A 27,797-nucleotide genomic window follows, 5' to 3' on the forward strand; every position below is an offset into this window, starting at 1 on the left:
TTAACTTGTGACGTCATCACCCGAACATTGCCGAAGTGGATGCTCTTGGCGCAGCGATCAATTGTTGTTAGCGGATGTTATTTTTATGCTGTTATGATCGTGATTTATTACGAATACATCAATATTAAAAATATATATATGGCACATTTCACAACCTCTATCATATACCAAGCCCAATAACACTGACGAAATATTATTTCGTAGGCCCTTTAAGCAGGCTCATTTTTGTCTTAAATTGCTCATTTCAACTTGATGCAGGCCACCTGTTAAGACATACGTGCATGTTCATGATAAGCACCCACTGGCTTAATCAAGTCTCTTCAAATTGCTATACAAGGCTACATGTTCCACTATGTTTGCGTGCGACGGGGGACGCATGTGTGCGTGCGTGCGTGGTGCGGTTTCTCTTTAGTTCTCTCCACGCGGTTTCTCTGTAGCTCTCCCCTCTCCTTTCTTCCGCTCTGTAGGTGTGTGCGCACGTGTGTGTGCGTCAGGTGCGAAGCCCCGCCCTTCGCAAAACGGAGCGAAGGAGGGAATGTGAATGGCAAAGTAGACAGTACAAACTGAAACGTGCACATAAATTAGATCAATAGCATAAGTGTTTAGTTGTCCTCACCTTTTCTCCACCGTGACACAGTCACCTCTCCAAATATGTACAGAGACGGAGGTTGGATCATATTAATAGATAGATTCAGTGCAGGGAAACACTGTACTTTGTCCTACACACTTATTTCACAATATAGAAATAATAGGTCTTATATGCTTTGGCCTAAATATGAATAACACAATCATTAAAAAGATAAATCTGTCAAAGCGAACCCCATTTTAGCCATTTGCGCATGGTTGGAAATATTAGAGTGTGACACATCAAAGGCTCACTTCTAGTGTGAAGGAGAATAGCTATCTTACAATGACTAGGCTCAATAAATGTTAAGATTGATAACAGTGATACTATGTGTTATAGAGGGGATTTTGCCCGGATATGAATACAGGTGTGCCTTGAGATTTTGGCTTGGTCTTTAGTATGCCTTGGCCACAGAAAGTTTGGGAACCACTGCAGTATAGTATATAGTATAGGCAGTGGCGGGCCGTGCATTTCACACCTACGGGAGGACAGCGGGATAGAAGGAAAAATATGGGATAATCCCGGGAAAAACGGGAGGGTTTACAGGTATGGTGTATAATCGTTTATTGCAAAAATGTAACAACGCAGGCTGAAGAGATCAGGCCACAGGTGAGAGAAGAGGGGGAGGAGAGAAAAAAACACAGCAACAACAAAACACAATCTGCCTGCCACGTAACACTTAAAAACACACACACACACACACACACACACACACATACACACACACACACTCACACACACACACACACAGTCCCCGCCCATCTGATTGTTTGCACAACTGCTTTGTATGGAAGCAGTGTTTAAAACTCAAATCCAAGTTCTCTCCTCCTCACTTTCCAGTACAGCAGCTTTACTTTCTCAACTCCTTACGCACTTTCTGACACTCAGAAATGGCTACAGCTGGTAAGGTAGGTAGATAATACAATATGAGATTACTCTTATGTTAAACAGTGATGTTTTTCAGAGTATAGTATATGTATAGTAGGTTTTATATTTGCATTTATTCTGCAAAACGTGACATGTAAAGGGAGAGACTGGAAATGGGGGGGGGGGGGGGAGAGAAAGGGGTATGACATGCATTGTGGTGATGTGGCATGCACTGTAACCACTCGGTTAATACTCCATATTATGAGATTTTTAAGTGATTTATGGCTTCATAATGTGGATGGGTTAAATATACCAAGCTTTTTTTTATCAGGTTTCAGTGCTCTCGTGTGCAGTGTTAATGTATTTTTCTTTGCACACACGTTTTATTTTAAATGTTATTTTTACTGCAATAAAAAATTATAATGATGATATAAAATAATATATTTATGTCTCAGTGAAATATTGCATGTCTTTTTCTTTGCAAACATTTCAAAACTATCCAGACAGTGTTGTGCAACTGTGGATATTGGCAAAGATGAGGGGTTAGGAAGCCAAAAAGGATCATGGTGGAAGCCCAAGAATTTCTTGCTGTTCCAAAGTGGATTCAAAAAATATGACCAAAGACAAATCACTTAATTTACACAAGTGTGGCAACAACAACTCAATAGTTCTACTATACTATACTACTATAATACTATACTATATATAATACTATAATATATAATAATATAATATAATACTATACTATAGTATAACTCAGTGACACTAAATTTGCCAACCCAACAATAAATTATTCTGCTTTAATGAAAATGTATGTTTGCTAAATAATTGTGTCGACTTTAAACTGTTGTTTTTTATGTGATGTTTGCTTTTTTCAGGAGCAGCTGTATCAGAGAAATGGAAACTTATGTTAACATGTAATTCAGCCAATGCATTGAATATGTGAAAGCCCTTTGATTATGTTTGCTATGATGATTTGCATATCAATCTATTTGGCATTGAAATAATAGTGCAGAGGCTAGTGACTATGCATCTCAACTAGGCATATTAAATGCAGTGCTTGAAAGATTTCCGCAAACTGCCAAAGTGCCTTTTTTTAATCCGGCAACATAATGCTTGTGTCACTGCACTGTAGGTCATCAAGTGCAAGGCAGCAGTCGCCTGGGAGCCCAACAAGCCTTTGGTGATAGAGGAGATCGAGGTTGCCCCGCCCCAGGCTAACGAGGTCCGCATCAAGGTGAGATACGTCCATTTTTAATCCCCAAAAGGTGATATGTGTTATATGTGTATGTGGAAGAGAGAAAGAGTGTGTATGCACTTGTTGGACACCAAAAAGAATGTGTGCGCGTCTCTATATGATCTGTGTAGTCGTGCATAAACATGTAGGCTAGAAGACTAATGGAAATATTAGCGGGAGCATTGAGTCCTTATGTGTGTGTTGTTATGTTAAAAGACAATTCACAAATTATTGTGAGATCATAACGTGTATGATAATAGTGCCAGGTTAAGAAGATGGTTAGTGTGCATGCGTACAATACTAATACATGACCTGGTGAAACAACCTGATGTTACCTATTAGCTCAATACAACAAATTGCACAGCTTACACAGATTGCTTAGCTCTCAGCTGTTAGTTTAGCTCTCAGCTGTTATTTTAGCTGGCAAATGTATTGAAGGCTAGCCACCTCTGGCGGGCCACTGAATGCACTAAACTTGTTGACTTTAGACAGGCGCTCGCATCCTCTGCCATTAAGAAAAGAGTTCAGTCATCAGAGAGCCATCGGATGCTGCGGGCTGTGGTGTTATGCTTTCCGCAGGCCGCGGCCGCAATATGGTTGGGAACCGCAGTGGCACTGAGGAGGTCCATGGAGGGAGAGAGCAGAGCAGAAAGAGAGCGAACACATCTCTGTGTTCTGTTTTTATCAGCTGTGTTTTCACACCTAGGTGCAAAAGGTGCGATCAGGTTGCAGGAAGTGAGGGAGGATCTTGACACAATGCGTCGTGGGAGATTGAGTCCAATAGCTCAATCTCTATACTGTGAGGGTCCTAACAACAGTTTAATCCATTCACTTTCACTGTTGGTTTCGGAAAGGCACCACCTTCTGAGTTCCATAGATAGAGAGTTTCTACTTTCAATAGAACTCATTCACTGCTTCAGCATGAGGAGAATTCCAAAGCCTACAGAACTTATGTTTGCTGTGTTATGATTTCAATTTCGAGTTCAGCTTTAAAGCAAGCACAATACCAAACTGTTCAAAATAAACAAGGATCAGTGTTTTCATTGTGTGGTTGTTGTCTTCGGTGCAGATTGTGGCAACCGCGGTGTGCCATACCGACCTGTATCATCTGTTTGAGAGTATGCATAAAGACGGCTTCCCAACAGTCCTCGGCCATGAGGGAGCTGGCATCGTAGAGAGTGTTGGGCCTGGAGTCACTGAATTTCAACCAGGTCAGTTAGAGCTTACAACCTTAACAACCGTAGCGTATCAGATTTATTTTTGTGACAGCAATGTCACTAAAGGGGACACAAAGGCATAGTGGTGCCATTCAACCCAAAAAACCTGTTTCTCGTTTGATTTGTTTTGTAAATTGGCCTAAAAATCTTTTGACATGGCAATATTGTTTTTTAATTTCAGGAGACAAGGTCATTCCTCTGTTTATCTCCCAGTGTAGAGAATGTCGCTTCTGTAAGAGCCCAAAGACCAACCAGTGTGAGAAAGGATGGTGAGCTCACCTTTTTCTTCTCATCTCTTAATTTGCACTATGTCTCTACGTATGTCATAGTGCTCACTGTGTCAGTGGAGTAACTTTAGTTGGTGTCTGATGATGAACAGATTGTTTGGGGCTTTCGTTTTTTTGTTAAAAAACATTTGTTGCACCCTCTAATACAGTGGTTCCTAACCTGGGGTTGGGCCCGGACACCCCTGTGATCTTTGGTGCCCCCAAAGATCGCCAAGATTTGTCTGCTCTGAGGCTGTCAACATTTGATTTGCACATGTATAATTAAAATCACAATAACACACTTACTGGATACAAATACTATTTAAAAATGTATGTTTTTTAGTCCTAAAAACAGTAGGATACATGGTAGGCCTCTTCACTTTCAGCAGGTCAGATAGTTATCTTATCCTTGTTTTTCCTACTATTTTATGAATAAAACGTGATGACGTCAAACAACATTTGGGGATGTTTAGCTTTCCGTAGATACAAGTAGGGAGGGCTTCAAGGAAAAAAGGTTGGGAATCACTGCTCTAAGGAAACAGGTTTAATGCAAAAATTATAATACAAAATTCTCTATTCAGGGCTGCTGATCGTTACGATGTGATGTCAGCGGCAGACTCTAGGTTCACCTGTAAGGGGAAGAAGGTGCTGCAGTTTATGGGAACCAGTACCTTCTCTGAGTACACCGTGATTAACCAGATGGCTGTGGCTAAGATCGACCCCGCTGCCCCTCTGGACAAAGTCTGTCTCCTTGGCTGTGGGATCTGCACTGGATATGGAGCAGCAGTCAATACTGCTAAGGTGTGTATGTTTGACTGTCGGGGATAGTCCAACATTTTGAGGCTAATACCTGCTGTGATGAATTCCCCCCACATCACTCAGCTAAACATCAGACATCGGATATGAAACATACTAACTATTTAGGGAGAACTAGTGTTTTAAGAAATTATTAAGTGCAACATAAAGAGCCATGTTGATCAAAGTCTGTTATATTTTAGGTGGAACCGGGCTCCACATGTGCCGTGTTTGGCCTGGGGGCTGTGGGTTTGGCTGCAGTCATGGGCTGCAAGGCTGCAGGAGCCAAGAGGATTATCGCTGTTGACATCAATCCAGAGAAGTCTGAGAAGGCCAAGGTGTTCGGAGCGACCGACTTCGTGAACCCCAAGGATCACAGTAAACCCATCAGCCAAGTTCTGTCTGCCATGACTGATGGTGGAGTGGACTTCTCCCTGGAATGTGTCGGGAATGTGGGAGTCATGGTGAGGCAGAAAGAGAGGTTTCAGAAATATTTGAACACGCTCAAATGATTGGATTACAGGTACCGGCTGTTTATACTTATCCTGGAAAATCCAGTTTTTGTCATAGTGCACCTGCAACATGTAATAACATGAACAACAATCTAAAATGTATCCTTGGGGCAATTAAAATGTTTAATGTCCTATTTCCCTTCCAGTTGTTCTTGTTTTGGTTCATTTATCTGCATTACATTTGAACTTTCTACTATATGTATATATCTAATGTATTTCAGAGGAAAAATAAAAGTTGAATTATATTTTCTGAGCTTCTCTGCAGATTTGAAATCCTGTGGATACAAGCCCACTGATCTCACACAGTCTCCGCCCTCTACTGGACTCTATGGGATATACTCTTCAATCACGAGTACCACTGATATTTTGCAAGTAGTCGGCTAATCAGGACGTGCCTACCTGAATACGTGCGGTCCCTCACACATCGCTGTCTTTAATCCTTTTTCTGTGTCCTGGCCTTATCTACTGGAAGGACCTTCACGACTACTGCTTTGAGTGCCTCGGCGCAGACCACGGAAGTGATATCTTCACCAACCGATGCAGCACTCACTACCTGCTATGTTTCTCCCCCGCGCAGCAAGTCCCTGGGCACACAAGCAATGGCCAAGAAAGCAGCTTTATGCCTTGCAGCTCAGTCTTATCTCTCCCCTGTTGGAGAGAGTGAGACAGGAGCAGTTGTTGTTCAATCTGGTAGCCCCAGGTCACCACTCGGTGCTGTGGTATGTAGAAATGACAAAGATGATGGTGGCCAAATCCTGGACCATCCCCCGGTTCTTGGGGGCTCTGTCTCAGGATGCAGGTGCATTAGGTGCGTTGCCCACTCTGGGCCAACCTCTAAGTGTCAATATGGCGGCCCTTGTAGAGTTGGTGCTCACTGTTCTAGGCTTGCCACACCAGCATGCATTGCGATTCCACCGGAAGCCTGAAACTCCAATTCCGTCTATAAGAAACAGGGCAGTAAAGCAATGCAGTGTTTTTCCATTACAGTTCATCCTAATTCCTGTGGGCGAATGCATACTCGTGATTGGAAGAGAGTATAACCAATGAATCAGTGGAGGGCTCCACCTGTGCAAATGTAACTAGGATTACAATATCATAACCTTTGTTTCTCTATCTAGCGCAGTGCCTTGGAGTCTTGTGTAAAAGGTTGGGGTGTCAGCGTGCTGGTTGGCTGGACAGACTTGTCCGACGTTGCTACCCGACCCATTCAGCTCATCGCTGGACGCACATGGAAGGGCTCACTGTTTGGAGGTCAGACGCCCCTCTGTCAAATATGACCATCCCTACTAACTAATGACACACTAACTGTAACTGTCACATAATTCATTTTTTGATTGGTTATCAATCTCAAGAGGGGGGGTCTTTATAGTAATATGAGCAACAGCCTGCATCCTTTTCTTGTTGACTGGCAACCGAGGCATTTTTCATTTGTAAGGCCTGTTAGTAGCCGGTACAGCGATAAGGCTTAGTGGAAATGAAATCCCCTCATTTTACCACCACTACCTGAGCTGTGACAGTGACCAAAAGACTGTTGACTGGATCTCTGCAATCGTTCAACCAGTATTATTAAGATAAGACTCTATTTGCTCTTATTTTATTATGTGTGTGTTCTCTGTGGCTCAGGATTTAAGAGTAAGGACGGCGTACCTCAGATGGTTAAAGCCTACCTGGACAAGAAGGTGAAGCTGGATGAGTTCATCACTCACAACATGACCTTGGCCCAGGTCAATGATGCCATTGAACTGATGAAGCATGGCAAATGGTAGATTTATACTTTATCCACCATTGATAATTTACCAACCAGCTATTCAGACAAAGAATTAACAAGTGCAAGTCCTCTAATGTCTGTTTTGTTTTTGTTCCACAGCATCCGGACGGTCCTGAGTGTTTCTCCACAATAAGAACACTTAGTTGCTTTCAATGACACAAAACTCATTCCTGCAGCTAGAATGCTGTACAGAATTTATACACACTATTCGTAAACACAATACAATGCACATAGTAAGATGATAATAATAAGATCAAATTATGCACAGTATACATGCCTGACATATTGAAAATGTTATTAAACTAACCCTGCAGTCTAAAAAAAATATTAAAATCAGTACTTAAGTGTGAATAAAAGTAAACTTATTGATAATTATTTCATCTTGTCTTGATTTGCATATTTGGTATTGAGGTAATCTGAAAGTAATGTAAAGTTATCAAGTTACATTTTTATTATTTATTGTCATTACTTTTGTAATTTGATACTTGGATTAGGTTGCTGAAAAAATGTTTTAAACATATAATTAGTAATGTATTGGATTACATTTTTTAAGTAACCCTCCTAACCCTGACTGTAATTAACTGCTACAGCATACATATACAGTTTATATATTATATTATAAATTGTGATAATTTAAAGAAAAGCCTCCATATTGCTCTGAAATTGCTCAAATTGTTTAGTTCATTGTTCAGCTTTGTCCAGAAATGATGAATAAATGTCAAACTGGTCTTTCTCATCATACAGGTTTTAAGTTGTTTAGAAATATTGTTAGTTTATTAGCATATAGTTCCCAGCATGCATTATATTAAATCCTTCCTTTGTGTCACTTGATGAAAGTTACACAATGGGCTTGCTATGCTTGTCTTACAATGGGACCTCAATGTTTTCCCCTCTAGATGTTTAAGCCGGGTTAGTTAGATGCCAGGCCGACCTGTGCAGTGTCAGACCCAGATGTGAGTATCAGGAACTGATAACATGGCTGTACACATTTTTCTTTTTTCTTTTTTCCAGTTATGTATAACAAAGCCCACAGTCCCTGCCCATGTGAATGTTTGCATTACTGCTTTTTCTTGCAGCAGTATTCCAAGTTCTCTCCTTTTGGCTGTCTGGTCCTAAAGCTCTTTCTCTCTCAACTCTTTCCGCACATTTTGACTTAGCTTTGCTGCAGAAATGGCCATAGCTTTACAGGTAGGTGCATCATTCAATATGGGAGTTCTCTTATGTACAACTGTGATGTTTCAATGAGTTTAGTGTGAAGTATAGTAGGTACTTCACATTAACATATTTTACTTAAAAATTATGAGATTCTTAAGCGATCATAATGTTTTCATAATGTTTATTATTCACTCAAACCATCTTGAAATATTTGTTTTACAGCAATAAAAGTGTATAACAACAATATATTTCCCCCTCTCTGCCTCAGTGAAATATTGCATATCGTTTTTTGACCGTGCACACGGTTTGAAACTGTCCAGACAGTTTTACGCAACTGTTAATATAAGCAAAGATGAGGGGTCGTAAGCTAAAATGATGGTGGGAGCCGAAGAATTCAATGCAGCTCCACAGAGGAATCATTAAAAAGACAAAAACTTCAAAGCAAAACACTTTGATGGTTTACTCAGTGAGTTTGCCAAATTACTTTTCTGGACTTTAAACTCTAGCTTTGCAGGTGATGTTTGCTTTTTCAGGAGCAGCTGTATCAGAAATAAAATATAAGCCACTGTATAGTGTTCCACTATTAATAAATGTGCAGTGAATATGTGAAACCCCTTTGATTATGTTTGCTATGATAATCATTTGCACAGTGGCATATAAATCAATTTGGCGCCTCTAGATGAGTGTTCGCCTAGAAATCACAGCACAGAGAATAGTGACATTTCATCTAATGCTCAACTAGGCGTAGTAAAATGCAATGCTTGAAACGCTTCCAGAAACTGGCATTGTGCCTCTCCATAAACCCATTCTATTATATTTTTTACTGCGGCAGCACCCTGTAATGCTGGTGTCACTACACTGTAGGTCATCAAGTGCAAGGCAGCAGTGGCCTGGGAGGCCAACAAGCCTTTGGTGATAGAGGAGATTGAGGTAGCCCCGCCCCAGGCCAACGAGGTCTCTCTGTGAAGCACTTTGTAACTTTGTTGTGTGTATATGCAAGCGTTACTGTTCAGGTTGATCATTGTCTGTTCTTCTGTTGAAAATATGTTTCTACTGAGAGTTTTCTAAATCGTATGTAACTACTTCAGCTTCACTTACAGTATATATGGATGACATGTAACCTACATTTGTCCAGTGCCACGTTGTCTAGTGAAAGAATAGTATAAAAATGTGTACGATTCTCTAAGTTTTCATACACATGCTCCAGACTCATACTGTTGTTCAACAATATCATCTTTAAACTTCAAACACCAGTGTGTCGGTGTTTCTGTGTGTGTAATTCTTGAGTTACTAAGTGCTTTAGAAATGAATCGCCAGGACAGTAGAAATAAAATCTTATTTACTTACTTTCACGTATTTACATTACCTGAAGGCCTGGGAAGGGAGGGGTGACTGGAGTATTCAGTTAGTTGCAATCTGCAACCTCACCACTAGATGCCGCTAAATCCTGGAAACTGGTCCTTTAAGTTAGCCAGCCATGCTAATGTTTGCATGTTATGTTAGAGCAGAAATACACACAGTTTATGACATTGCATTATTCCACCACTTTCACTCTTGGTTTAGGAAACACCCCACCTTCCAAGTACCGTAGATAAAGAGCTTTTGCTTCCAATAGAGCTCCATGCACACTTGCTTCGGCAAGTGGGAGAAATCCAAAGCATGACAGGTCCTCCATGCCTACAGGAGTTACTGCTGCTTTACAATGTTTTAAATTGTGAATGCAGCTCTAAAGAAAGCACAATACCCAACGCAAAAAGCCACCGCTGCCCCTCTGGACAAAGTCTGTCTCCTTGGCTGTGGGATCTACACTGGATATGGAGCAGCAGTCAATACTACTAAGGTGTGTATGTTTGTCTGTCGGGGATATTCCAACATGTATTGTTGAAGGCTAATACCTGCTGTGATGAATTCCTCCAGGGCTGAGCAGTGAAGCCTATGTAGAAGAGCAAAACACTGCAGTTCCTTAAATGTCCACTTGGTGCTGGCTCCAAAATGGAACAATCTCCAGAGTTATAATGCCCAACTTTACAGCAGAAACAAACATGTCTGGTACAAAAAAACTGTTTTCGTCTTTATAGCTAATTATCCTATTCATGACAACCGTACGAGGGTGAATTTTTAAATATCTCACCTCTCACCTAATTAAGTTTAGTATTAGCTGTTAATGAAAACACTATACCTTTGTTAGTAGTAGGTAGTAATACTGATTGATGTCTGTGTGTCAGTTATGTTTCTTCATATAGATTCATATCTTGTGGATGGCAAAATGCCTCTTTTGTTTGCCTTTGATATCACTAACTTTGTCGTATCATTTACTACACATTATTGAAAAGTAAAACATCTGTTTCCATTGAATGTTTTCAGTTTAGTAGTTGGCTGGTCCTAGTAACAACCCTAACAAAATAAAAATAATTTGCCCATGTGTCTATTGTTGTATAATACTCAAAGTCTGCACTTTATGTCATTCAATGGTCATTCGTTCATTTCAAATCCAAAGTATAAAGCATTCTTAAATTCTTAAAACACAAAATGTAGAACTCTTATCAGTTATGGAAAAATAAATAAATGACGCCTGAAAATGTAATAATTTCCTAATAATGCATTATTACTTTTTCAGGGAATTATTACATCATTGATAACAATGTTATTACAATATAAGTCAGCTCATTTTATTTTATTTTCAAGAATTTATTACGTCATTGGGTGCTACAGGCCTCATTATGATACAGCCAATCAAATGTTGCATAAAGCAGTACTGTCAGTGTTCATCAATGGCAGAGCAAACTGCAGCCTGCTACACAACAGACTTTAAACTAAGCTAGTAATCTACAGCGTGCAATGATCTATGATTTATTCTTGATAACATATTCCCATTTACATTGTGAAAGAATGACTTGTACTTTGACCTCAATAAACTGTTTGAACAGAGATAGAGCCTACACTTACACATGCCCTCTGTTCAGGACATAGCCGAGATGTGAGGAGAAGTCTGAAACAGGATTTTATAAATATGTACCATGAAAGGTTGTGCTTTCTTTTTACCAAGACAAGTTTGAAGATGTGTAAAGGAGATTTCCCTTTTCTTCTTTAATAGCTCAGTAGATATCCAGGTTTGAAGCCAGATATACCCAGAGACAAACAATTATCTAAAATAAATCACATTTTCTTCTGATCAAAAACCTGGGTTAGTTTGGTGGAACAAAGGGCTGGAGAATGATGAGGGAAAGTAAGGGGATACTGTTTAACAGTAGAGAGTGGCTGAGAGAATGAATGACAAGTAATTGGTCGGAGAAAACAGAACAGACAAAGCAAGTTTACTTAAAAGCACCTCTCAAACACTGAGGCAATTGTGCAAAGAGTGCTTCACATAATACAAAATCTGGAAGAAAATAAACTTGCATTAATTGCAAAATCTTCAAATCAGAGTCCAAGTCTCTTTTATGTGGCTTCTATTCACAAAAGCCTAACCATGTTTTCTAACAGAAACTACCATGCAATCCCTCTTTATTTAATAGTTATAAAATAAATATTTTCACGCTTTATTTTACTGTAATTATCTTGTTGCGACGTGTCATCTTTGCCAAGCAGCAGCAACTGTGGCTAAGTGTTAAATGAATAGTTGGACATTTTGGGAAATACGCTTATTTACTTTATTGCCGTAAGTTGGACAACTCTTTACTCTATGTCGCAAGAGCCAGCTGCTAGTTAGCTTACATTCCCCTTTTTCCCTGAGGAAAGCTGTATCCAGGCTCTTTGTTAAGCACCAGCTACGTATTTACTTTACAGACATAACAAGTTGTTTTTTTAGCAAAAATCAAAAGCCTGTCTGTGGAAATGATTGTTTAATCAAACAAGTATTTTGGTGTAAAAAGAGTTGTACGTTCAGTTGTGGTGGTTGCTGCTTGTTTATTCCACACTAGGCTCCAGATGGGTTGCCTAGATTTTCTTATCTGGGAACTGTATGAATGGATAACAAGTCCCTGCCGCTGAATGTCAAAGTGTTTTATACTTCCTCAATATATGAGAACCTCGAGTCCAGGAACTCTTGTCTCCTCCTCATTCCTGTCCTGCATCTGCACTCCTCTCTTAACACCTCTCTCGCCTGTTTACTCTTATTTTTGCAGCAAAAATGGCTACAGCTGGTAAAGTAAGTATAATCCAACATTTGCACACGCATATTTACGTGTTTTCTTCTTCTTTTGCAATATGTGCGTGAATATTTGCTTTGTTACATGATATGTTGGACCAACCCGCCACACACACACTAAGAATTAGGGTGCTTTAAGTGATTATGAAACAAAACATCAGAAAGCCTGAAACAGTATCTCATTAATATAGTTTATGATGATTTATTACATGAACATTATCTATTGAAAGCGTTTCTGCTTGGTGTGCAGCTCTCATTTGTGTATATGAGGTTGTTTCGGTGTAATGCAAAGTTGATATCTGACAACACTATAAATAAGCACTTCAATGCTGTGCAGTATATCTGGTTACAGGCATGTAATACACTATGTAGTTTTAAAATATTAATATTAAATAAATAATATTAAAATAAATATCCTGTCATTCAGTCTCTTACTTACCATATATGTGTATCTGCCCATAGCTCATGTCCTGTTTTGACCTGGCACACAGTTTGAAACTCTCCTCTCAGCTTTGTGTAACTGTTGATATCGGCAAAACTAAGGGGATTGTTATCCAATAAATGAATATGAATTTGAGATAAACCACTTGAGTTATTAAAACTGATCATCCCGGATTATCCCGGATCTTCACAAGAGCAGTGGATTGAGTATATTTAGTGTTCAGAGTTCTACAAAGGGTCATGGAACTGTGCCTTTTTAATTTTGGGAACCCTTCCTAATATAGTTTAACAGGCCCCAGTATTATTTGTAATATCTCATTCTGAGTAATTTCATATGGTGCCCTGTAGGTCATCAAGTGCAAGGCAGCAGTGGCCTGGGAGCCCAACAAGCCTTTGGTGATGGAGGAGGTTGAGGTAGCCCCGCCCCAGGCCAACGAGGTCCGCATCAAGGTGAGATACGTCCAGTTTAAATGTATTATACAAGTAGCACACTCATTGTGCTACGTTAGCGAGCGAGTACGAAGTGAACAGTAACGTTATAGCTTTGAACGTAGTGCAGTGCAGTGCGTCTACAGTTTATTTGTTGGTAAATAAATGCTTTAAATCCTCAAGACCAAAGCCAAGTTCCTGTGACTTGACACCTGCTAATAAAAATAAATAAATAAAATATTATCATTGTGCTTTAATTATGCCACTGACAACTAACAACTATAGATTATAATAACAAAGTAGAGGAAACAACGTTTAACTGCTGGTGAGTAAAAGTAAAATGTATAAACTGTAATGTAAAATATGCTGAGAGTACAAAGGTTGTAAACAGTAAGTAACCAAGTAGTAAGTATTTAGAAACAGTGCAGTAGAATAATTATGTACATTAAGTATAGCACAAGTATGGCAGAAGTATCAAGCAGTAAAGTTTAAAGGAGGGGTGTTCAACATTTTTCAGGCCAACGATCCCCAAACTGATGGAGAGATGGAGCAGGGACCCCCTACTATATATATTGTATAACATTGTGTTTTATATTAAACTGGGCCTTCTGTCATGTATAACCATGGCTACCCTGTTATTGTGCATTCAATACTAAGCTATTCAATTATTCCTGAACGTGTGCATTGCTGACTGAAAGATAACGTCTTCTGCATACATTTATCCGTCCGTTACAATATGTTGGATTCATGTTAATGTGTATTTAAAGACATTTAAATTTGTGATTATTTTTTTTTATTGTCTAATCAACCAAAATGTTCGGACCCCCTGTTGAAGACCTCTGGTTTAAAGTAACACCCTTGTATTTGTGCTAGTGTATGCGTGAGTAAAGTGGCCTGCGGCATGAAGCTGTCCCTGACCCTGGTGGAGCAGGACCAGATGCTGCTGTACTGTCTGCCAGATGGCAGCAGGCAGAACCTTTTGTGGCTGGCGTGATGGGGTTTTCTGATAATCCTGTCTGCCTTTTTTCCTACATTGCTGGCATTGGGGTCATCTATTGATAGCAGCTCCGTCATGGGGAGATAATAAGGACGGCATCCGATCATGGAATGCTCTAGGTTAGGAGAACAGAAAGTAGAAATTATCTCCACAACTAGTTGATGATCATGAAGCAGAAACCTCCCCTGTTGGTCTTCCCCGATTCTAGTGTCTGTTGCTGGTGGTGGATGGAGAGCACCTCTCGAACAATGTCTGGGATGTGTCTGTGAAAATAAAAATGTTACCGTTCTTAGTGTATATTCAAAAGCCATCCTGCTCAACATTTCATCCAGATCCAGTGACATTGAACATTAGCTAAGAGAATACTCAGAAGAAGAGAACAGTTTGGACTTTTCCTCAGCCTGACCATCGTGTCTTCTACATTTTCTAGGTGCGACAACAAGTTATCCAAGCCATTGATATTCCTAATTATTCGTTTCTCATGTTGAAAGTGTTGTCAACCAACAATCTGAAGTGCAGAAGTTTTTCTCTATCATATTGTATGATAGGCTTTGAGGAGGAGCTTGAGATATGGCGCCATCTTTCCCACATATCCGTGTCTTCTCTGTTACTACAAATGTGTGACAAAGTGAGGCTGACATTAATGAAAGTGTGTAAAATTGTTGCAAGTACTGCTGAACCCACTCAGAGTGAACACTGTCATCAGCTGGCCCTTAATAATCTTAATGCTTTCAATGTGTGGTTACCGTCTTTGATATAGATTGTGGTAACTGCGGTGTGCCACACAGACCTGTATCAGCTTTTCGACAATACACATGAAGACGGCTTCCCAACAGTCCTTGGCCATGAGGCAGCTGGCATCGTAGAGAGCGTCGGGCCTGGAGTCACTGAATATCAGCCAGGTCTGTTTCGATTGGTACAACTTGTCTGTGTGTCTGTAAGGAGCTTGCCTGGCTCTGTCCAAAGTTGAGCAATACAGGGATCAATACTACTGTCACTTTTATTTGAAATTCAACTTTGATTTTACTTTTTGAAAATGTCACTGTCCTAGTGACAAAAACCTCTAAAGCTAACTATTAACAAGTTGTATCTCCTTAATTTAAATTTGAAATGGACAGTGTATACTTTAGAGTATTAGTGGAAGTGTATTAAGTATGTAAGCTGAGGCCTATCTGTGCCATGTAGCCAATAATTATTTTTTAAATGTTGTAAAAAGATGGCACATGGCAACATGGTTTTTGTCTTTCAGGAGACAAGGTCATCCCTCTGTTCATCGCCCAGTGTAGAGAATGTCGCTTCTGTAAGAGTCCAAGGACCAATCAGTGTGAGAAAGCATGGTGAGCTCAATAAGCACTCATCTCGTTTCATCCACTCCATTTAAAAAATAAATTAAAAAACATGTATTCAGTGAAAAAACTTGAAACTAAATTTGAGTCCTGCTCTTGCCGTGTAATATGATTTTTACATCAAAAGATTGTCTTGTTCAGGTTGGGACAACAAGACTCCAGGTTCACCTGTAAGGGGAAGACGTTGGTGCAGTTTGTGGGAACCAGTACCTTCTCCGAGTACACCGTGGTTAACCAGATGGCTGTGGCTAAGATCGACCCCGCTGCCCCTCTGGACAAAGTCTGTCTCCTTGGCTGTGGGATCTGCACTGGATATGGAGCAGCAGTCAATACTGCTAAGGTGTGTATGTTTATCTGTCGGGCATAGTCCAACATGTATTGTTGAAGGCAAATACCTGCTGTGATAAATTCCCCCCAAGTGGCAACCTCTGGGGCAGCAGTTAATACTGCTAAGGTGTACATGTAACGGAATAAGACGTTAGTGTTAACCTCTGACAGTGTGGGCGAATTTACCCGAAAATATCTACAAATGACATACCCAAAGTAAATTGAAAGCTGCTCTTCAACCATTTGCACCAGCTGCATAATTTTGGTCTCATTCAAAAGATTACTCTCTTATTGTTCTTGCAAAATAGTGAAGAATCACTCCAAGTGCTTCTGGCACTGAGTAATAGTGGTCTGAATATACTGAATTTGAAGAAAATACACTAGTTGAAAAAGATGCCTGAAAATAGGTATCGCTGGTAGTCCCGAGCTGGAAAAACACAATAGAAACATAGCACCAAGTGTTATCAAGTTCAGCTTCAAATTTCAGATAAAAGCAATAAAAACTTAACATATTAGACAGGTTTTTCTAAGATTAACACCAGGCGTTCACAAGCTGTGCATTTGGAGATATTATAATATTTATTAATAAAATATTATTTGTATTTCTCATGAATAACTATTATATAGTCATATTCCTTGTTAGTAGTAATCACACAGAGTAAGTGAAGTATAAACACATTTCTTTCAAAATGTTTTGTGTTTTTTTTATATTTTCTTCTGAACTTGAATATAATAAATATAATTTTGAAAATAAATAACATTTTGTAAACAATACATAAAACAAAACATAGGAAATGAGGTATCAAACGTTTCAGCCGTTCATTGGCTACACGATATGCCTGTCATTGGGAGAATCGGTTGCTATTGGCTCAGTCTGAAAACAAAAGAAGAGGGCTAGCACTTACTTATCAAGTTGACACTCATTGGCTCATGAAGGTTGTAGATAACCCATGGAAGCTCCGATTGGCTCAAATGAATGTCAATCTAACGCTAAGAGTCCGCCCTACATTCAGGAAGCGCCTGAACAGCGCTGAACGCTCGACATATTAAGTTTTGTTAATAAATCGATCAGCTGATTTCACAGATTAAAACAGTTGTTCATGGGCTTTTATCGATGTGACGATGTTCATGGTGGATATCCTTTTAACGGAAACGAACGTGTGAACAATGACAATTTTTTATTATTATTGCTGATTACAGGTAATTATGAGGCTTCATAGGTGAATGGGCTCAAAGTTATGATTTTGATTTTGAGTGTTCTTGCTAGTTTGAGGAGCTGATTGTACCTGCTGTTGTGATTTTGATCTCAAAATAGACGAGATTGTAAGCTTTCTAAAAATATATGACATGGGTACCACATCCAGCATGATGGAATGTACACAACGCACGCGGGCCTACGCATGATAAGAGATGTGCCTTTAAATTTGGAAATTCTTATGAGATTAAAGACTTTTCATTTAAAATTCTTGCCCAGATTGAAAAACCTCTGAAAGAGTAATTCTTTATTATTGGACACAAACCTTTTGTATTGGTATTAAATGTAAGGAGCATTAATAAGTCTAACCTAAAAAACATTATGACCAAAGTCTGTGGTACTTTAGGTGGAACCGGGCTCCACATGTGCCGTGTTCGGCCTGGGGGCTGTGGGTTTAGCTGCAGTCATGGGCTGCAAGGATGCAGGAGCCAAGAGGATTATCGCCGTTGACATCAATCCAGAGAAGTCTGAGAAGGCCAAGGTGTTCGGAGCGACCGACTTCGTGAACCCCAAGGATCACAGTAAACCCATCAGCCAAGTTCTGGCTGACATGACTGATGGTGGAGTGGACTTCTCCCTGGAATGTGTCGGGAATGTAGGAGTCATGGTAGGGAGATTTGATTTAAGATGGCTCAAGAATATAATGAAGAGGTGTTATCTAACTATTTAAACAAAAAGCTTTTATTCTGAACAAAATCAAGTAAGAGCATATGCTCTTTTCCAGGAGTATTTATTGGAGAAGAGAGTGATTCATCATACTGACAGACATCTGTGTGTGTTGTGTCATTTGTCTGTTAATCATTAGAGTGTTTTAGTCTATACGGAAGACTGAGATTTAATGGTGTAAAGATGGGTAAACTGAAGGTCATTATAGCAAACAGATAATTGTATTCTTGTGTCTGACTAACACCTGCCACCGTCTGAATTATGTACCCCTCCTTCCTCTAACCCTCCTTTCTCTACCCCTCCTTTCTCTACTCACTGACATTTTGGGACAATGGTGTCAACTTTGAAAGATAAGGAAGATGTATAAACTAAGAGGTGTGAGATTTGTAATTCAGTCACTCCATGGACTGACTCGGGTTTGCTGTACTGGGTTGATTCTTCAGTAAACTCCTTTAACTCTGTTGATTTTTGAAAGCAATACAGAAGTGTTGTTATAGTGTGGTGAAGATCCTGAGGACATCCGGCCCAAGCTTCAGGGATTTTCTCCCACACTAGTGGCCACTATTGATATTGATGACTATTAATATGTCTCTGTATGTTTTCTTTCACTAAATAATGCGCCTGTCCGTGCCATTCTGTTACCAGTGATACACAATTAAGATGTGTGTGTTAAACACGTTGCACGTTAACCCGTACCATGACAAAACATTTTCATGACAGCTTTTGCACACATGACGTGTAGACTGTAGCGTTGCTACCGTAAACGCGTGCATAGACTCACTTCGGAACTCAAGAAGCAACTAAGATAAAAGCAGGAGTATGCACGGACATCCAGAGCAAAGAGAGCAGGTGCTGAGCCGAAAATAGGGTGATCATGAAATAAACAAATAAATAACTTGCTATCACACTTCAGGGCTCTAATATCCACGTATTTATTACACCTAGGTGTCGTTTTGACTTTAAGTTACCCAGTCCACATTTCCTCAGCTAGTCCAGAGATTTGGACGGACATCCTTCTGGTTACATGCCCACTGACTTTGTCATATGTGTTTCCATCTAGCGCAATGCCTTGGAGTCTTGTGTGGTAGGGTGGGGTGTCAGCGTAATTGTTGGCTGGACAGACTTAGAAGACTTTTCTGCCCGACCCCTTCAGCTCATGGCCGGACGCACATGGAAGGGCTCTGTGTTTGGAGGTGAGACCATGACCACTGACTGATGAAACTAAATGGCTGTGGGCTTATGTTCTGAAATTCTTAAAACAGTTTTATTCCAGGTGAGACTACATTTCCTATTTTGTGATTTTGTGTCTCAGGCTATAAGGGTAGGGATTCCGTGCCTCAGATGGTTAAAGCCTACCTGGACAAGAAGGTGAAGGTGGATGAGTTCATCACTCACAACATGACCTTTGACCACATCAATGATGCCATTGAACTGATGAAGCATGGCAAATGGTAGATTTACACTCCCATACTTTCTCCACCATTCATGACTCAAAGACAACACAGATAACTTAATATGTTTAGGTCTGCTCATGTCTCTTTTCTCATCATCCACAGCATCCGGACGGTCCTGAGTGTTTCTCCACAATAAGACCAGTGTGTTGCTTTTAATGACCAAATGTAGTTCAGTAATTTACTACTATATTATATAAAATCTCATAATCAACGTAATATTTACACAAATGATGCAATGCGAAAGAGATCTTTCAAATGATAGCACACTATACATGCCTGATCTTGAACACACAACACTATCCAGTGGATTACGTGCAGATTGTAAGAGTCATCTGCAGTGCATGTAAGGAAAAGCTAAACATATCAAAAATGTTTATAGAGCAAAATAAATGGTCTAAACAGAAGGGGTCTGTGGCTTTCTTGTCTTCTGGTTTTATTGTGATTTAGATTTACACTCCCATACTTTCTCCACCATTCATGACTCAAAGACAACACCGATAACTTAATATACAGTATATCTCAAAAGTGAGTACACCCTTTAGATTTTTGCAAATATTCTGTTATATCCTTTCAGGGGATAACATTATCCTACTGAAACTTTGATATAACTTAAAGTAGTCAGTGTGCTGCTTGAATAACAGTATAGATTTATTGTCCTTTGAAAATTACTCAGTACACAGCTGTTAATGTCTAAACAGCTGGCAACAAAAGTGAGTACACCCCATAGTGAACATGTCCTAATTGTGCCCAATGATGTTGTTTTCCCGCCCTGGTGTCATGTGACTCGTTAGTGTTACAAGGATTCAGGTGTAAATGATAAGCAGGGCTGTTAAATTTGGTGTTTTGGGCACAATTCTCTCTGAATGCTGGACAACATGGCACCTCATGGCAAGGAACTCTCTGAGCGGCTGAAAAAAAGGATTATTGCGCTTCACAAAGATGGCCTTGGCTATAAGAAGATTGCCAACACCATGAAAATGAGTTGCAGCACAGTGGCTAAGATCATACAGCGGTTTTCCAGGACAGGTTCCACTCGGAACAGGCCTCGCCAGGGTCAACCAAAGAAGTTGAGTCCACGTGCTTAGCGTCATATCCAGAGGTTGGTTTCCAAAAATAGACGTGCGAGTGCTTCCAGCATTGCTGCAGAGGTTGCAGAAGTGGGATGTCAGCCTGTCAGTGCCCAGACCATACGCCGCACACTGCATCAAATCGGTTTGTATGGCCGTCGCCCCAGACAGAAGCCCCTTCTGAAACCGATGCATAAGAAAGCCCGCAAACAGTTTGCTGAAGACAATGAATCCAAGAACATGAGTTACTGGAACCATGTCCTGTGGTCTGATGAGACCAAAATAAACCTGTTTGGGTCAGATGGTGTCCGGCGTGTGTGGCGGCACCCTGGTGAGGAGTACCAAGACAAATGTGTTTTGCCTACAGTCAAGCATGGTGGTGGCAGCATCATGGTCTGGGGCTGCATGAGTGCTGCCGGCACTGGGGAGCTGCATTTCATTGAGGGACACATGAATTCCAATATATACTGTGACATCCTGCAGCAGAGCATGATCCCCTCTCTTCGGAAACTGGGCCGTAGGGCAGTTTTCCAACATGATAATGACCCTAAACACACCTCCAAGATGACAAAGGCCTTGCTGAAGAAGCTGAAGGTTAAGGTGGACTGGCCAAGTATATCTCCAGACCTAAACCCAATTGAGCACATGTGGGGCATCCTCAAGAGGAAGGTGGAGGAGTGCAAGGTGTCCAACATCCGTGCGCTCCGTGATGTCGTCGTGGAGGAGTGGAAGAAGATTCCAGAAGCAACCTGTGCAGCTCTGGTGAATTCCATGCCCAGGAGGGTTAAAGCAGTGCTAGATAACAATGGTGGTCACACAAAATATTGACACTTTGGGCACAATTTAGACATGTTCACTATGGGGTGTACTCACTTTTGTTGCCAGCTGTTTAGACATTAACAGCTGTGTACTGAGTAATTTTCAAAGGACAATAAATCTATACTGTTATTCAAGCAGCACACTGACTACTTTAAGTTATATCAAAGTTTCAGTAGGATAATGTTATCCCATGAAAGGATATAACAGAATATTTGCAAAAATCTAAAGGGTGTACTCACTTTTGAGATATACTGTATGCAGGTCTGCTCATGTCTCTTTTCTCATCATCCACAGCATCCGGACGGTTCTGAGTGTTTCTCCACAATAAGACCAGTGTGTTGCTTTTAATGACCAAATGTAGTTCAGTAATTTACTACTGTATTATATAAAATCTCAGAATACAGATATCTTGTAAATAATGCAGACTATACATGCCTGACTTTGAACTCAACACTATCCAGGTGATTACGTGCAGATTGTGAGAGTCACCTGCAGTGTTCATTAAGAAAAGGCGTTTCATGTTTAGCATAATAAATGGTCTAAACAGATGGAGGCTTTCTTGTTTGTGTTGGGATTTTGTTGTGTTGAAGTGTCAAAACTATTATGTTGTATTCTCTAATACATTGTGTTTAGTGTGACAAGTGTTCTTGTCAGTGAAACAAATGTCATTGCTTTGTCTGCTACAGCATACATATCTGCTCTGTAAATCACTTGTCCAGTCTTCTCTTTCGTGAAAAAAAAAAATCAGAAACCAGGTCATTGTTTCATTATGCACCCCCTAGTTTTGCAATAAATTGACAGAATAGCGTTAAGTATCTGTCTACATAAATGGAGACCTTATTACAATACAAATCTTGCAGAAAGCTGTAACATTTGTTTTCTATCATTGGCAAAGCAGACAGTCACACTGAGCCAAACAATCATTCACACGGGAAAGGTGCGCTTGCTGAAGCAGCATGTAAACTTACCCTTTGTCTCTCATTTCTGTTGCTGTCAATCAAACACAGAGAGCGGCCCCTCCCACCCGCTGAGATGAAAAGGAGTAGTCATCCACCTGACTTTTCAGTAGTATCGGAACAAATGGCAACATGCAAATTAATGTAAATAAAATAGCCAAATAATCAATGCAACGCTAGTTTGTGATGAAAAAAGAAATATGCTAGCTGGTAGTATACATTCCATAGCAACCATCATTCCTAAGCAACACCTGTGCAGGAAGCCAGCCTAGGGAGGGTCTATTTTATTGTAAACAGTATTTTTTAATAAAGAAATATTTAAATTGTAATGTGTCTTTCATATTGCCTTACTTGACATTGGTTTTTAAAAGTAATAGCTAACTATAGTATGTTGTTATTTTATTACAGCTAACATAGCATGTTGTTTTCACCTGTAGTGAGACATTGCTTAAGTAGACGCTGGTCACACCAAATCCTTTTTGATTGACTATATCTCTGTAACTGCTCCCGAATTCAAGGTGAGTCATGAAAATGATGTTTGACTTTCACAAGAAGAGGAAAGATCAGGATTTTGACATACAATTTCTCAAAAACTAAATTTAACCAATTTTGAATTCTAAAAGTTACTGGAAGCCAGTGTAGAGTGTCTAACACTGGACTGATGTGGTCTCTCCTCTTGGTTCTAGTCAGCAGCCTCGCTGCAGTGTTTTGGATGAGCTGAAGTCTCTCCGTTGTTGTTTTTGGAAGGCCGGTAAAGAGTGCATTACAGTAATCGAGTCGGCTTGAGATGAAAGCATGGATTAGTTTTTCAGCATCCTTTTGATTTTTAATTGTCTGATTTTAACTACAGTATATCTCAAAAGTGAGTACACCCTTTAGATTTTTGCAAATATTCTGTTATATCCTTTCAGGGGATAACATTATCCTACTGAAACTTTGATATAACTTAAAGTAGTCAGTGTGCTGCTTGAATAACAGTATAGATTTATTGTCCTTTGAAAATTACTCAGTACACAGCTGTTAATGTCTAAACAGCTGGCAACAAAAGTGAGTACACCCCATAGTGAACATGTCTAAATTGTGCCCAAAGTGTCAATATTTTGTGTGACCACCATTGTTATCTAGCACTGCTTTAACCCTCCTGGGCATGGAATTCACCAGAGCTGCACAGGTTGCTTCTGGAATCTTCTTCCACTCCTCCACGACGACATCACGGAGCGCACGGATGTTGGACACCTTGCACTCCTCCACCTTCCTCTTGAGGATGCCCCACATGTGCTCAATTGGGTTTAGGTCTGGAGATATACTTGGCCAGTCCATCACCTTAACCTTCAGCTTCTTCAGCAAGGCCTTTGTCATCTTGGAGGTGTGTTTAGGGTCATTATCATGTTGGAAAACTGCCCTACGGCCCAGTTTCCGAAGAGAGGGGATCATGCTCTGCTGCAGGATGTCACAGTATATATTGGAATTCATGTGTCCCTCAATGAAATGCAGCTCCCCAGTGCCGGCAGCACTCATGCAGCCCCAGACCATGATGCTGCCACCACCATGCTTGACTGTAGGCAAAACACATTTGTCTTGGTACTCCTCACCAGGGTGCCGCCACACACGCCGGACACCATCTGACCCAAACAGGTTTATTTTGGTCTCATCAGACCACAGGACATGGTTCCAGTAACTCATGTTCTTGGATTCATTGTCTTCAGCAAACTGTTTGCGGGCTTTCTTATGCATCGGTTTCAGAAGGGGCTTCTGTCTGGGGGGCCGGCCATACAAACCGATTTGATGCAGTGTGCGGCGTATGGTCTGGGCACTGACAGGCTGACATCCCACTTCTGCAACCTCTGCAGCAATGCTGGAAGCACTCGCACGTCTATTTTTGGAAACCAACCTCTGGATATGACGCTGAGCACGTGGACTCAACTTCTTTGGTCGACCCTGGCGAGGCCTGTTCCGAGTGGAACCTGTCCTGGAAAACCGCTGTATGATCTTAGCCACTGTGCTGCAACTCATTTTCATGGTGTTGGCAATCTTCTTATAGCCAAGGCCATCTTTGTGAAGCGCAATAATCCTTTTTTTCAGCCGCTCAGAGAGTTCCTTGCCATGAGGTGCCATGTTGTCCAGCATTCAGAGAGAATTGTGCCCAAAACACCAAATTTAACAGCCCTGCTTATCATTTACACCTGAATCCTTGTAACACTAACGAGTCACATGACACCAGGGCGGGAAAACAACATCATTGGGCACAATTAGGACATGTTCACTATGGGGTGTACTCACTTTTGTTGCCAGCTGTTTAGACATTAACAGCTGTGTACTGAGTAATTTTCAAAGGACAATAAATCTATACTGTTATTCAAGCAGCACACTGACTACTTTAAGTTATATCAAAGTTTCAGTAGGATAATGTTATCCCCTGAAAGGATATAACAGAATATTTGCAAAAATCTAAAGGGTGTACTCACTTTTGAGATATACTGTATATTTCTAAGGTGGAAGAATTATGTTCTTGTCACCTTGTTTATGTGGGATTTAAAGCTTTAAAGCTTTCCCTATGTTATTCAGCATCCTCTCTCTTTTTGTTACAGGACATACTAGTAGGATTTCAGTTTTGTTCTTGTTAAGATAAGCGAAATGAACAATGTCTAATTCATTAAGTTTACATAAGGAGCCCTATATAAAAATCCATACCATATGTAAATAACAAATATATGTTTTGACAACATGATCTCAAAGGTCATAAGAAGGTAACCATTGCATCTGGAATGGATTACCTTGGTGCCATGAAGTCTGAGGCAATGGAATGTGATTCAATATATGTTGAGTGGTTCGTGAGTTACAAGGTGTCAGCATTGGTTCAGCTCTTCTATATAAGGGGCAAGATTGTCTTTGTCTGAGGGACACTACGCGATTGTGCTTGGAAGCAGGTAGTGTTCTCATTATTATTGTTTGTTGTGCAACAAAATAATAATTAATCAATTGTATCTGTGTCTGTGCTTTATTGATTCCTCTCTGTTTCATACCACAATGTTGTGAGCGATAAATATCCACGACATTTTCATTTAATTTTAAGAAATTATTGCTCATCCATTTATTTATTGCTGACAGACAGGTGGTGATGGAGTTAATAGCTGTAGTATCATTTGGTTCAGCAGAGATGTACAGATGTGTGTCATCTGCGTAGCTATGGAAGCACACATTGTGTTCTCTAATGATGTCCCCCAGTGGTAGCATGTAGAGGGAGAACAGTAATGGACCGAGGCAGCTCCCTTGTGGAACTCCAAAGTGGGCATCATGCTTCTCTGACACATGATCTCCAAGCCTGACAAAATACTTTCTCCCTTTGATATATGTTCTGAACCAGTTTAATACACAGTCAGAAAGACCAACCAGTTTTTCTAGACGATTAGTCTGAGGTCACTAATTATTTTAGTCAGAGCAGTTTTGGTACTGTGGCATGCTCTGAAGCCTGATTGAAATTCCTCCAGGATGTTGTTTTCTTTAAGAAAGGAGTTTATTTGTTTATTTATTATTCTAGTATTTTGCTGATGAATGGAAGGTTAGATATTGGCCTGTTGTTGGTCAGCGTATTACTGTCTAGGTTAGGTTTCTTTAGCAAGGGTTTTACAACGGCTGTTTTGAAGGCGTCTGGGAAGATGCCCGTTAGAAGAGACATGTTTCTAATATTTAGGATGTGACTTGAAATACTGTTGAATATCCGCTTAAAGAATGCTGTAGGTATCGGGTCAACACAAGAGGTGGAGGAGTTAGATTCCGTCACAGTTTTATGAAGCTCAGTTAATGTGATGCAGGTGAATGTTCCCATGGTTACATCACAATGTTTGCAGATGTTCTCTGTGACTGCATCATAAGTGATGCTGGCTCAATAGCAAGATATTCAAATGATGTAAATTCACCCAGGTTAATATCATTACATACAAGCGACGCTGATAAGATAGCAGCAATCCCTCCACCTTTCTTATTTTGCCTGACTGCCTGATAGTATTTATAATTTGGAGGACACGTCTCAGTCAGTGTTGCCACAGCAGTAATGTTGTTTAACCAGGTCTCAACTAGAAACATATAGTGCAAGTTCTTTTGAACTATCAGATCATTAATGAAAAAAGATTAGTTAGACAATGATCTGACATTCAGAAGAGCCACTTTCAGCTGCATGGAGTCTGTGACAGGAGTCAAAGCCGGTCCTGGCTGTGCACTGATATATCTAAGATAACCAGATGCAGTGTGTACAGAGTGCTGATTATTTAGTCTGGTAGTAATCCAGACAGGAACGGCATGACCAGTTTGGGGGGGGTGATGACCTTGAGTGTCCATGAGTGGGCTTTTGGCATAAGCCGAGGGGGAGGTGCGGGGGAAGTCTGGGAGGGGGGAGAAAAATGGGGGGTGATGGTGGGGCATGATGGTGGGGCATGATGGTGGGTTATTTGGGTGGGGGGTTATTTGAGGTGTCAGTTTAAGAACACCTTTCACCAATGTGTTCATCCTGTCGTTAAAAATGAGGAAGGGAGAGGAAGATGAGAAGGAGGGGGAGGAGAGGGGGTAGGGTGTCTCAATATTACTCCATAGAGTTTCAACTTCATCCATGTCTGGCAGTGGAGTTGAGGGACTGGGGTCCTTGGTGTGCAGGCTTGATGTGGCTGGTACTGCAGCAAGGTCACTCGCTCCAGTTGTTTGGACGTCATCATGGTGGTTATCTGGTGGTGTGGGGGATGGTGTGTCCTTGCATTTAACCAAAGTTGGGTGGCTATTGGCGTGATCCATATTGGATGCGAACAGTTTTTCTCCAGATCTGTTGAGAGAAAGTCAATTTCTTCTGAAAAGGCCTCTACGCAGCCAGAACAGATGAAGTTGTCAATAAAGTTCACTTTGTGCAGGGGACAGGCAATTGATAGCCACCTGCTGAGCCCCAAAGTTCTGCTAAAACAATTTACTCCTGTATAGGGTGAACAAAGCAGGTTAAACCAGTCTGAGTCATTCTGAAGAGACAAAAACAGTCCAATTCACAAAGATCAGCGCTAATAGCCAAACGCAGTTACAGTGAAATTATTAGCGTCTTCAGAAAGTTGGTGGTAACTGAAGCGCATTTATAAGGGTTTATTGCTCAAACTCATTTATTTTGTGATGCAGTCACTAAATTGACACAGTGACAGCATGCAGTGATAGTTGGGTCATGAAAAGTAAATGAATAAAGAAAGTGTTCGCTTACCACTGAGAGACAGACTCTGCTTAAAGGTTTGAGAAAATAAATCTAAACTTGTCACTTTAAGTGTGTTTGCAGCACTAACATAATCAATCTGATTACAGTGTTAGCATTTGAATAAAACGAATAACATGGAAAAAGTATGCATTCTGTGTTAATAGGTACAAACATCTCACGCAGACACATCTCTAAAGTGAGCTTGAGTCCATCTCAATACAATACTCACACAC

The 27,797-nt window shown here is 40.4% G+C and overlaps 2 protein-coding genes across 3 annotated transcripts; both read left to right on the forward strand.

Moving 5' to 3' along the window:
- The first annotated feature begins 1,459 nt into the window (after positions 1 to 1,459).
- LOC115027329 (alcohol dehydrogenase 1) lies at positions 1,460 to 7,650 on the forward strand. The gene is made up of 9 exons (XM_029460593.1): positions 1,460 to 1,533; positions 2,628 to 2,729; positions 3,799 to 3,940; positions 4,128 to 4,215; positions 4,794 to 5,013; positions 5,211 to 5,471; positions 6,638 to 6,770; positions 7,143 to 7,281; positions 7,387 to 7,650. Exons 1-9 carry the CDS (start codon positions 1,516 to 1,518, stop codon positions 7,418 to 7,420), a joined length of 1,137 nt encoding a protein of 378 aa, XP_029316453.1. The 5' UTR covers positions 1,460 to 1,515; the 3' UTR covers positions 7,421 to 7,650.
- A 2,384-nt stretch (positions 7,651 to 10,034) lies between these two features.
- Positions 10,035 to 22,675, forward strand: LOC115027239 (alcohol dehydrogenase 1-like). Of its 2 annotated transcripts, XM_029460438.1 has the most exons (10): positions 10,035 to 10,282; positions 12,567 to 12,589; positions 13,379 to 13,480; positions 15,217 to 15,358; positions 15,706 to 15,793; positions 15,944 to 16,142; positions 17,731 to 17,991; positions 19,111 to 19,243; positions 19,363 to 19,501; positions 19,607 to 19,908. In XM_029460438.1, exons 2-10 carry the CDS (start codon positions 12,572 to 12,574, stop codon positions 19,638 to 19,640), a joined length of 1,116 nt encoding a protein of 371 aa, XP_029316298.1. In that variant the 5' UTR covers positions 10,035 to 10,282; positions 12,567 to 12,571; the 3' UTR covers positions 19,641 to 19,908. The 2 variants fall into 2 exon arrangements, with proteins under 2 accessions (XP_029316298.1, XP_029316299.1); XM_029460439.1 differs by lacking the exons at positions 10,035 to 10,282; positions 19,607 to 19,908 and adding an exon at positions 21,685 to 22,675 and having other exon boundaries at positions 12,344 to 12,589.
- The last annotated feature ends 5,122 nt before the right edge of the window (positions 22,676 to 27,797 follow it).

Source organism: Cottoperca gobio, chromosome 22, assembly GCF_900634415.1.
Source record: "Cottoperca gobio chromosome 22, fCotGob3.1, whole genome shotgun sequence".
NCBI lineage: Eukaryota > Metazoa > Chordata > Actinopteri > Perciformes > Bovichtidae > Cottoperca > Cottoperca gobio.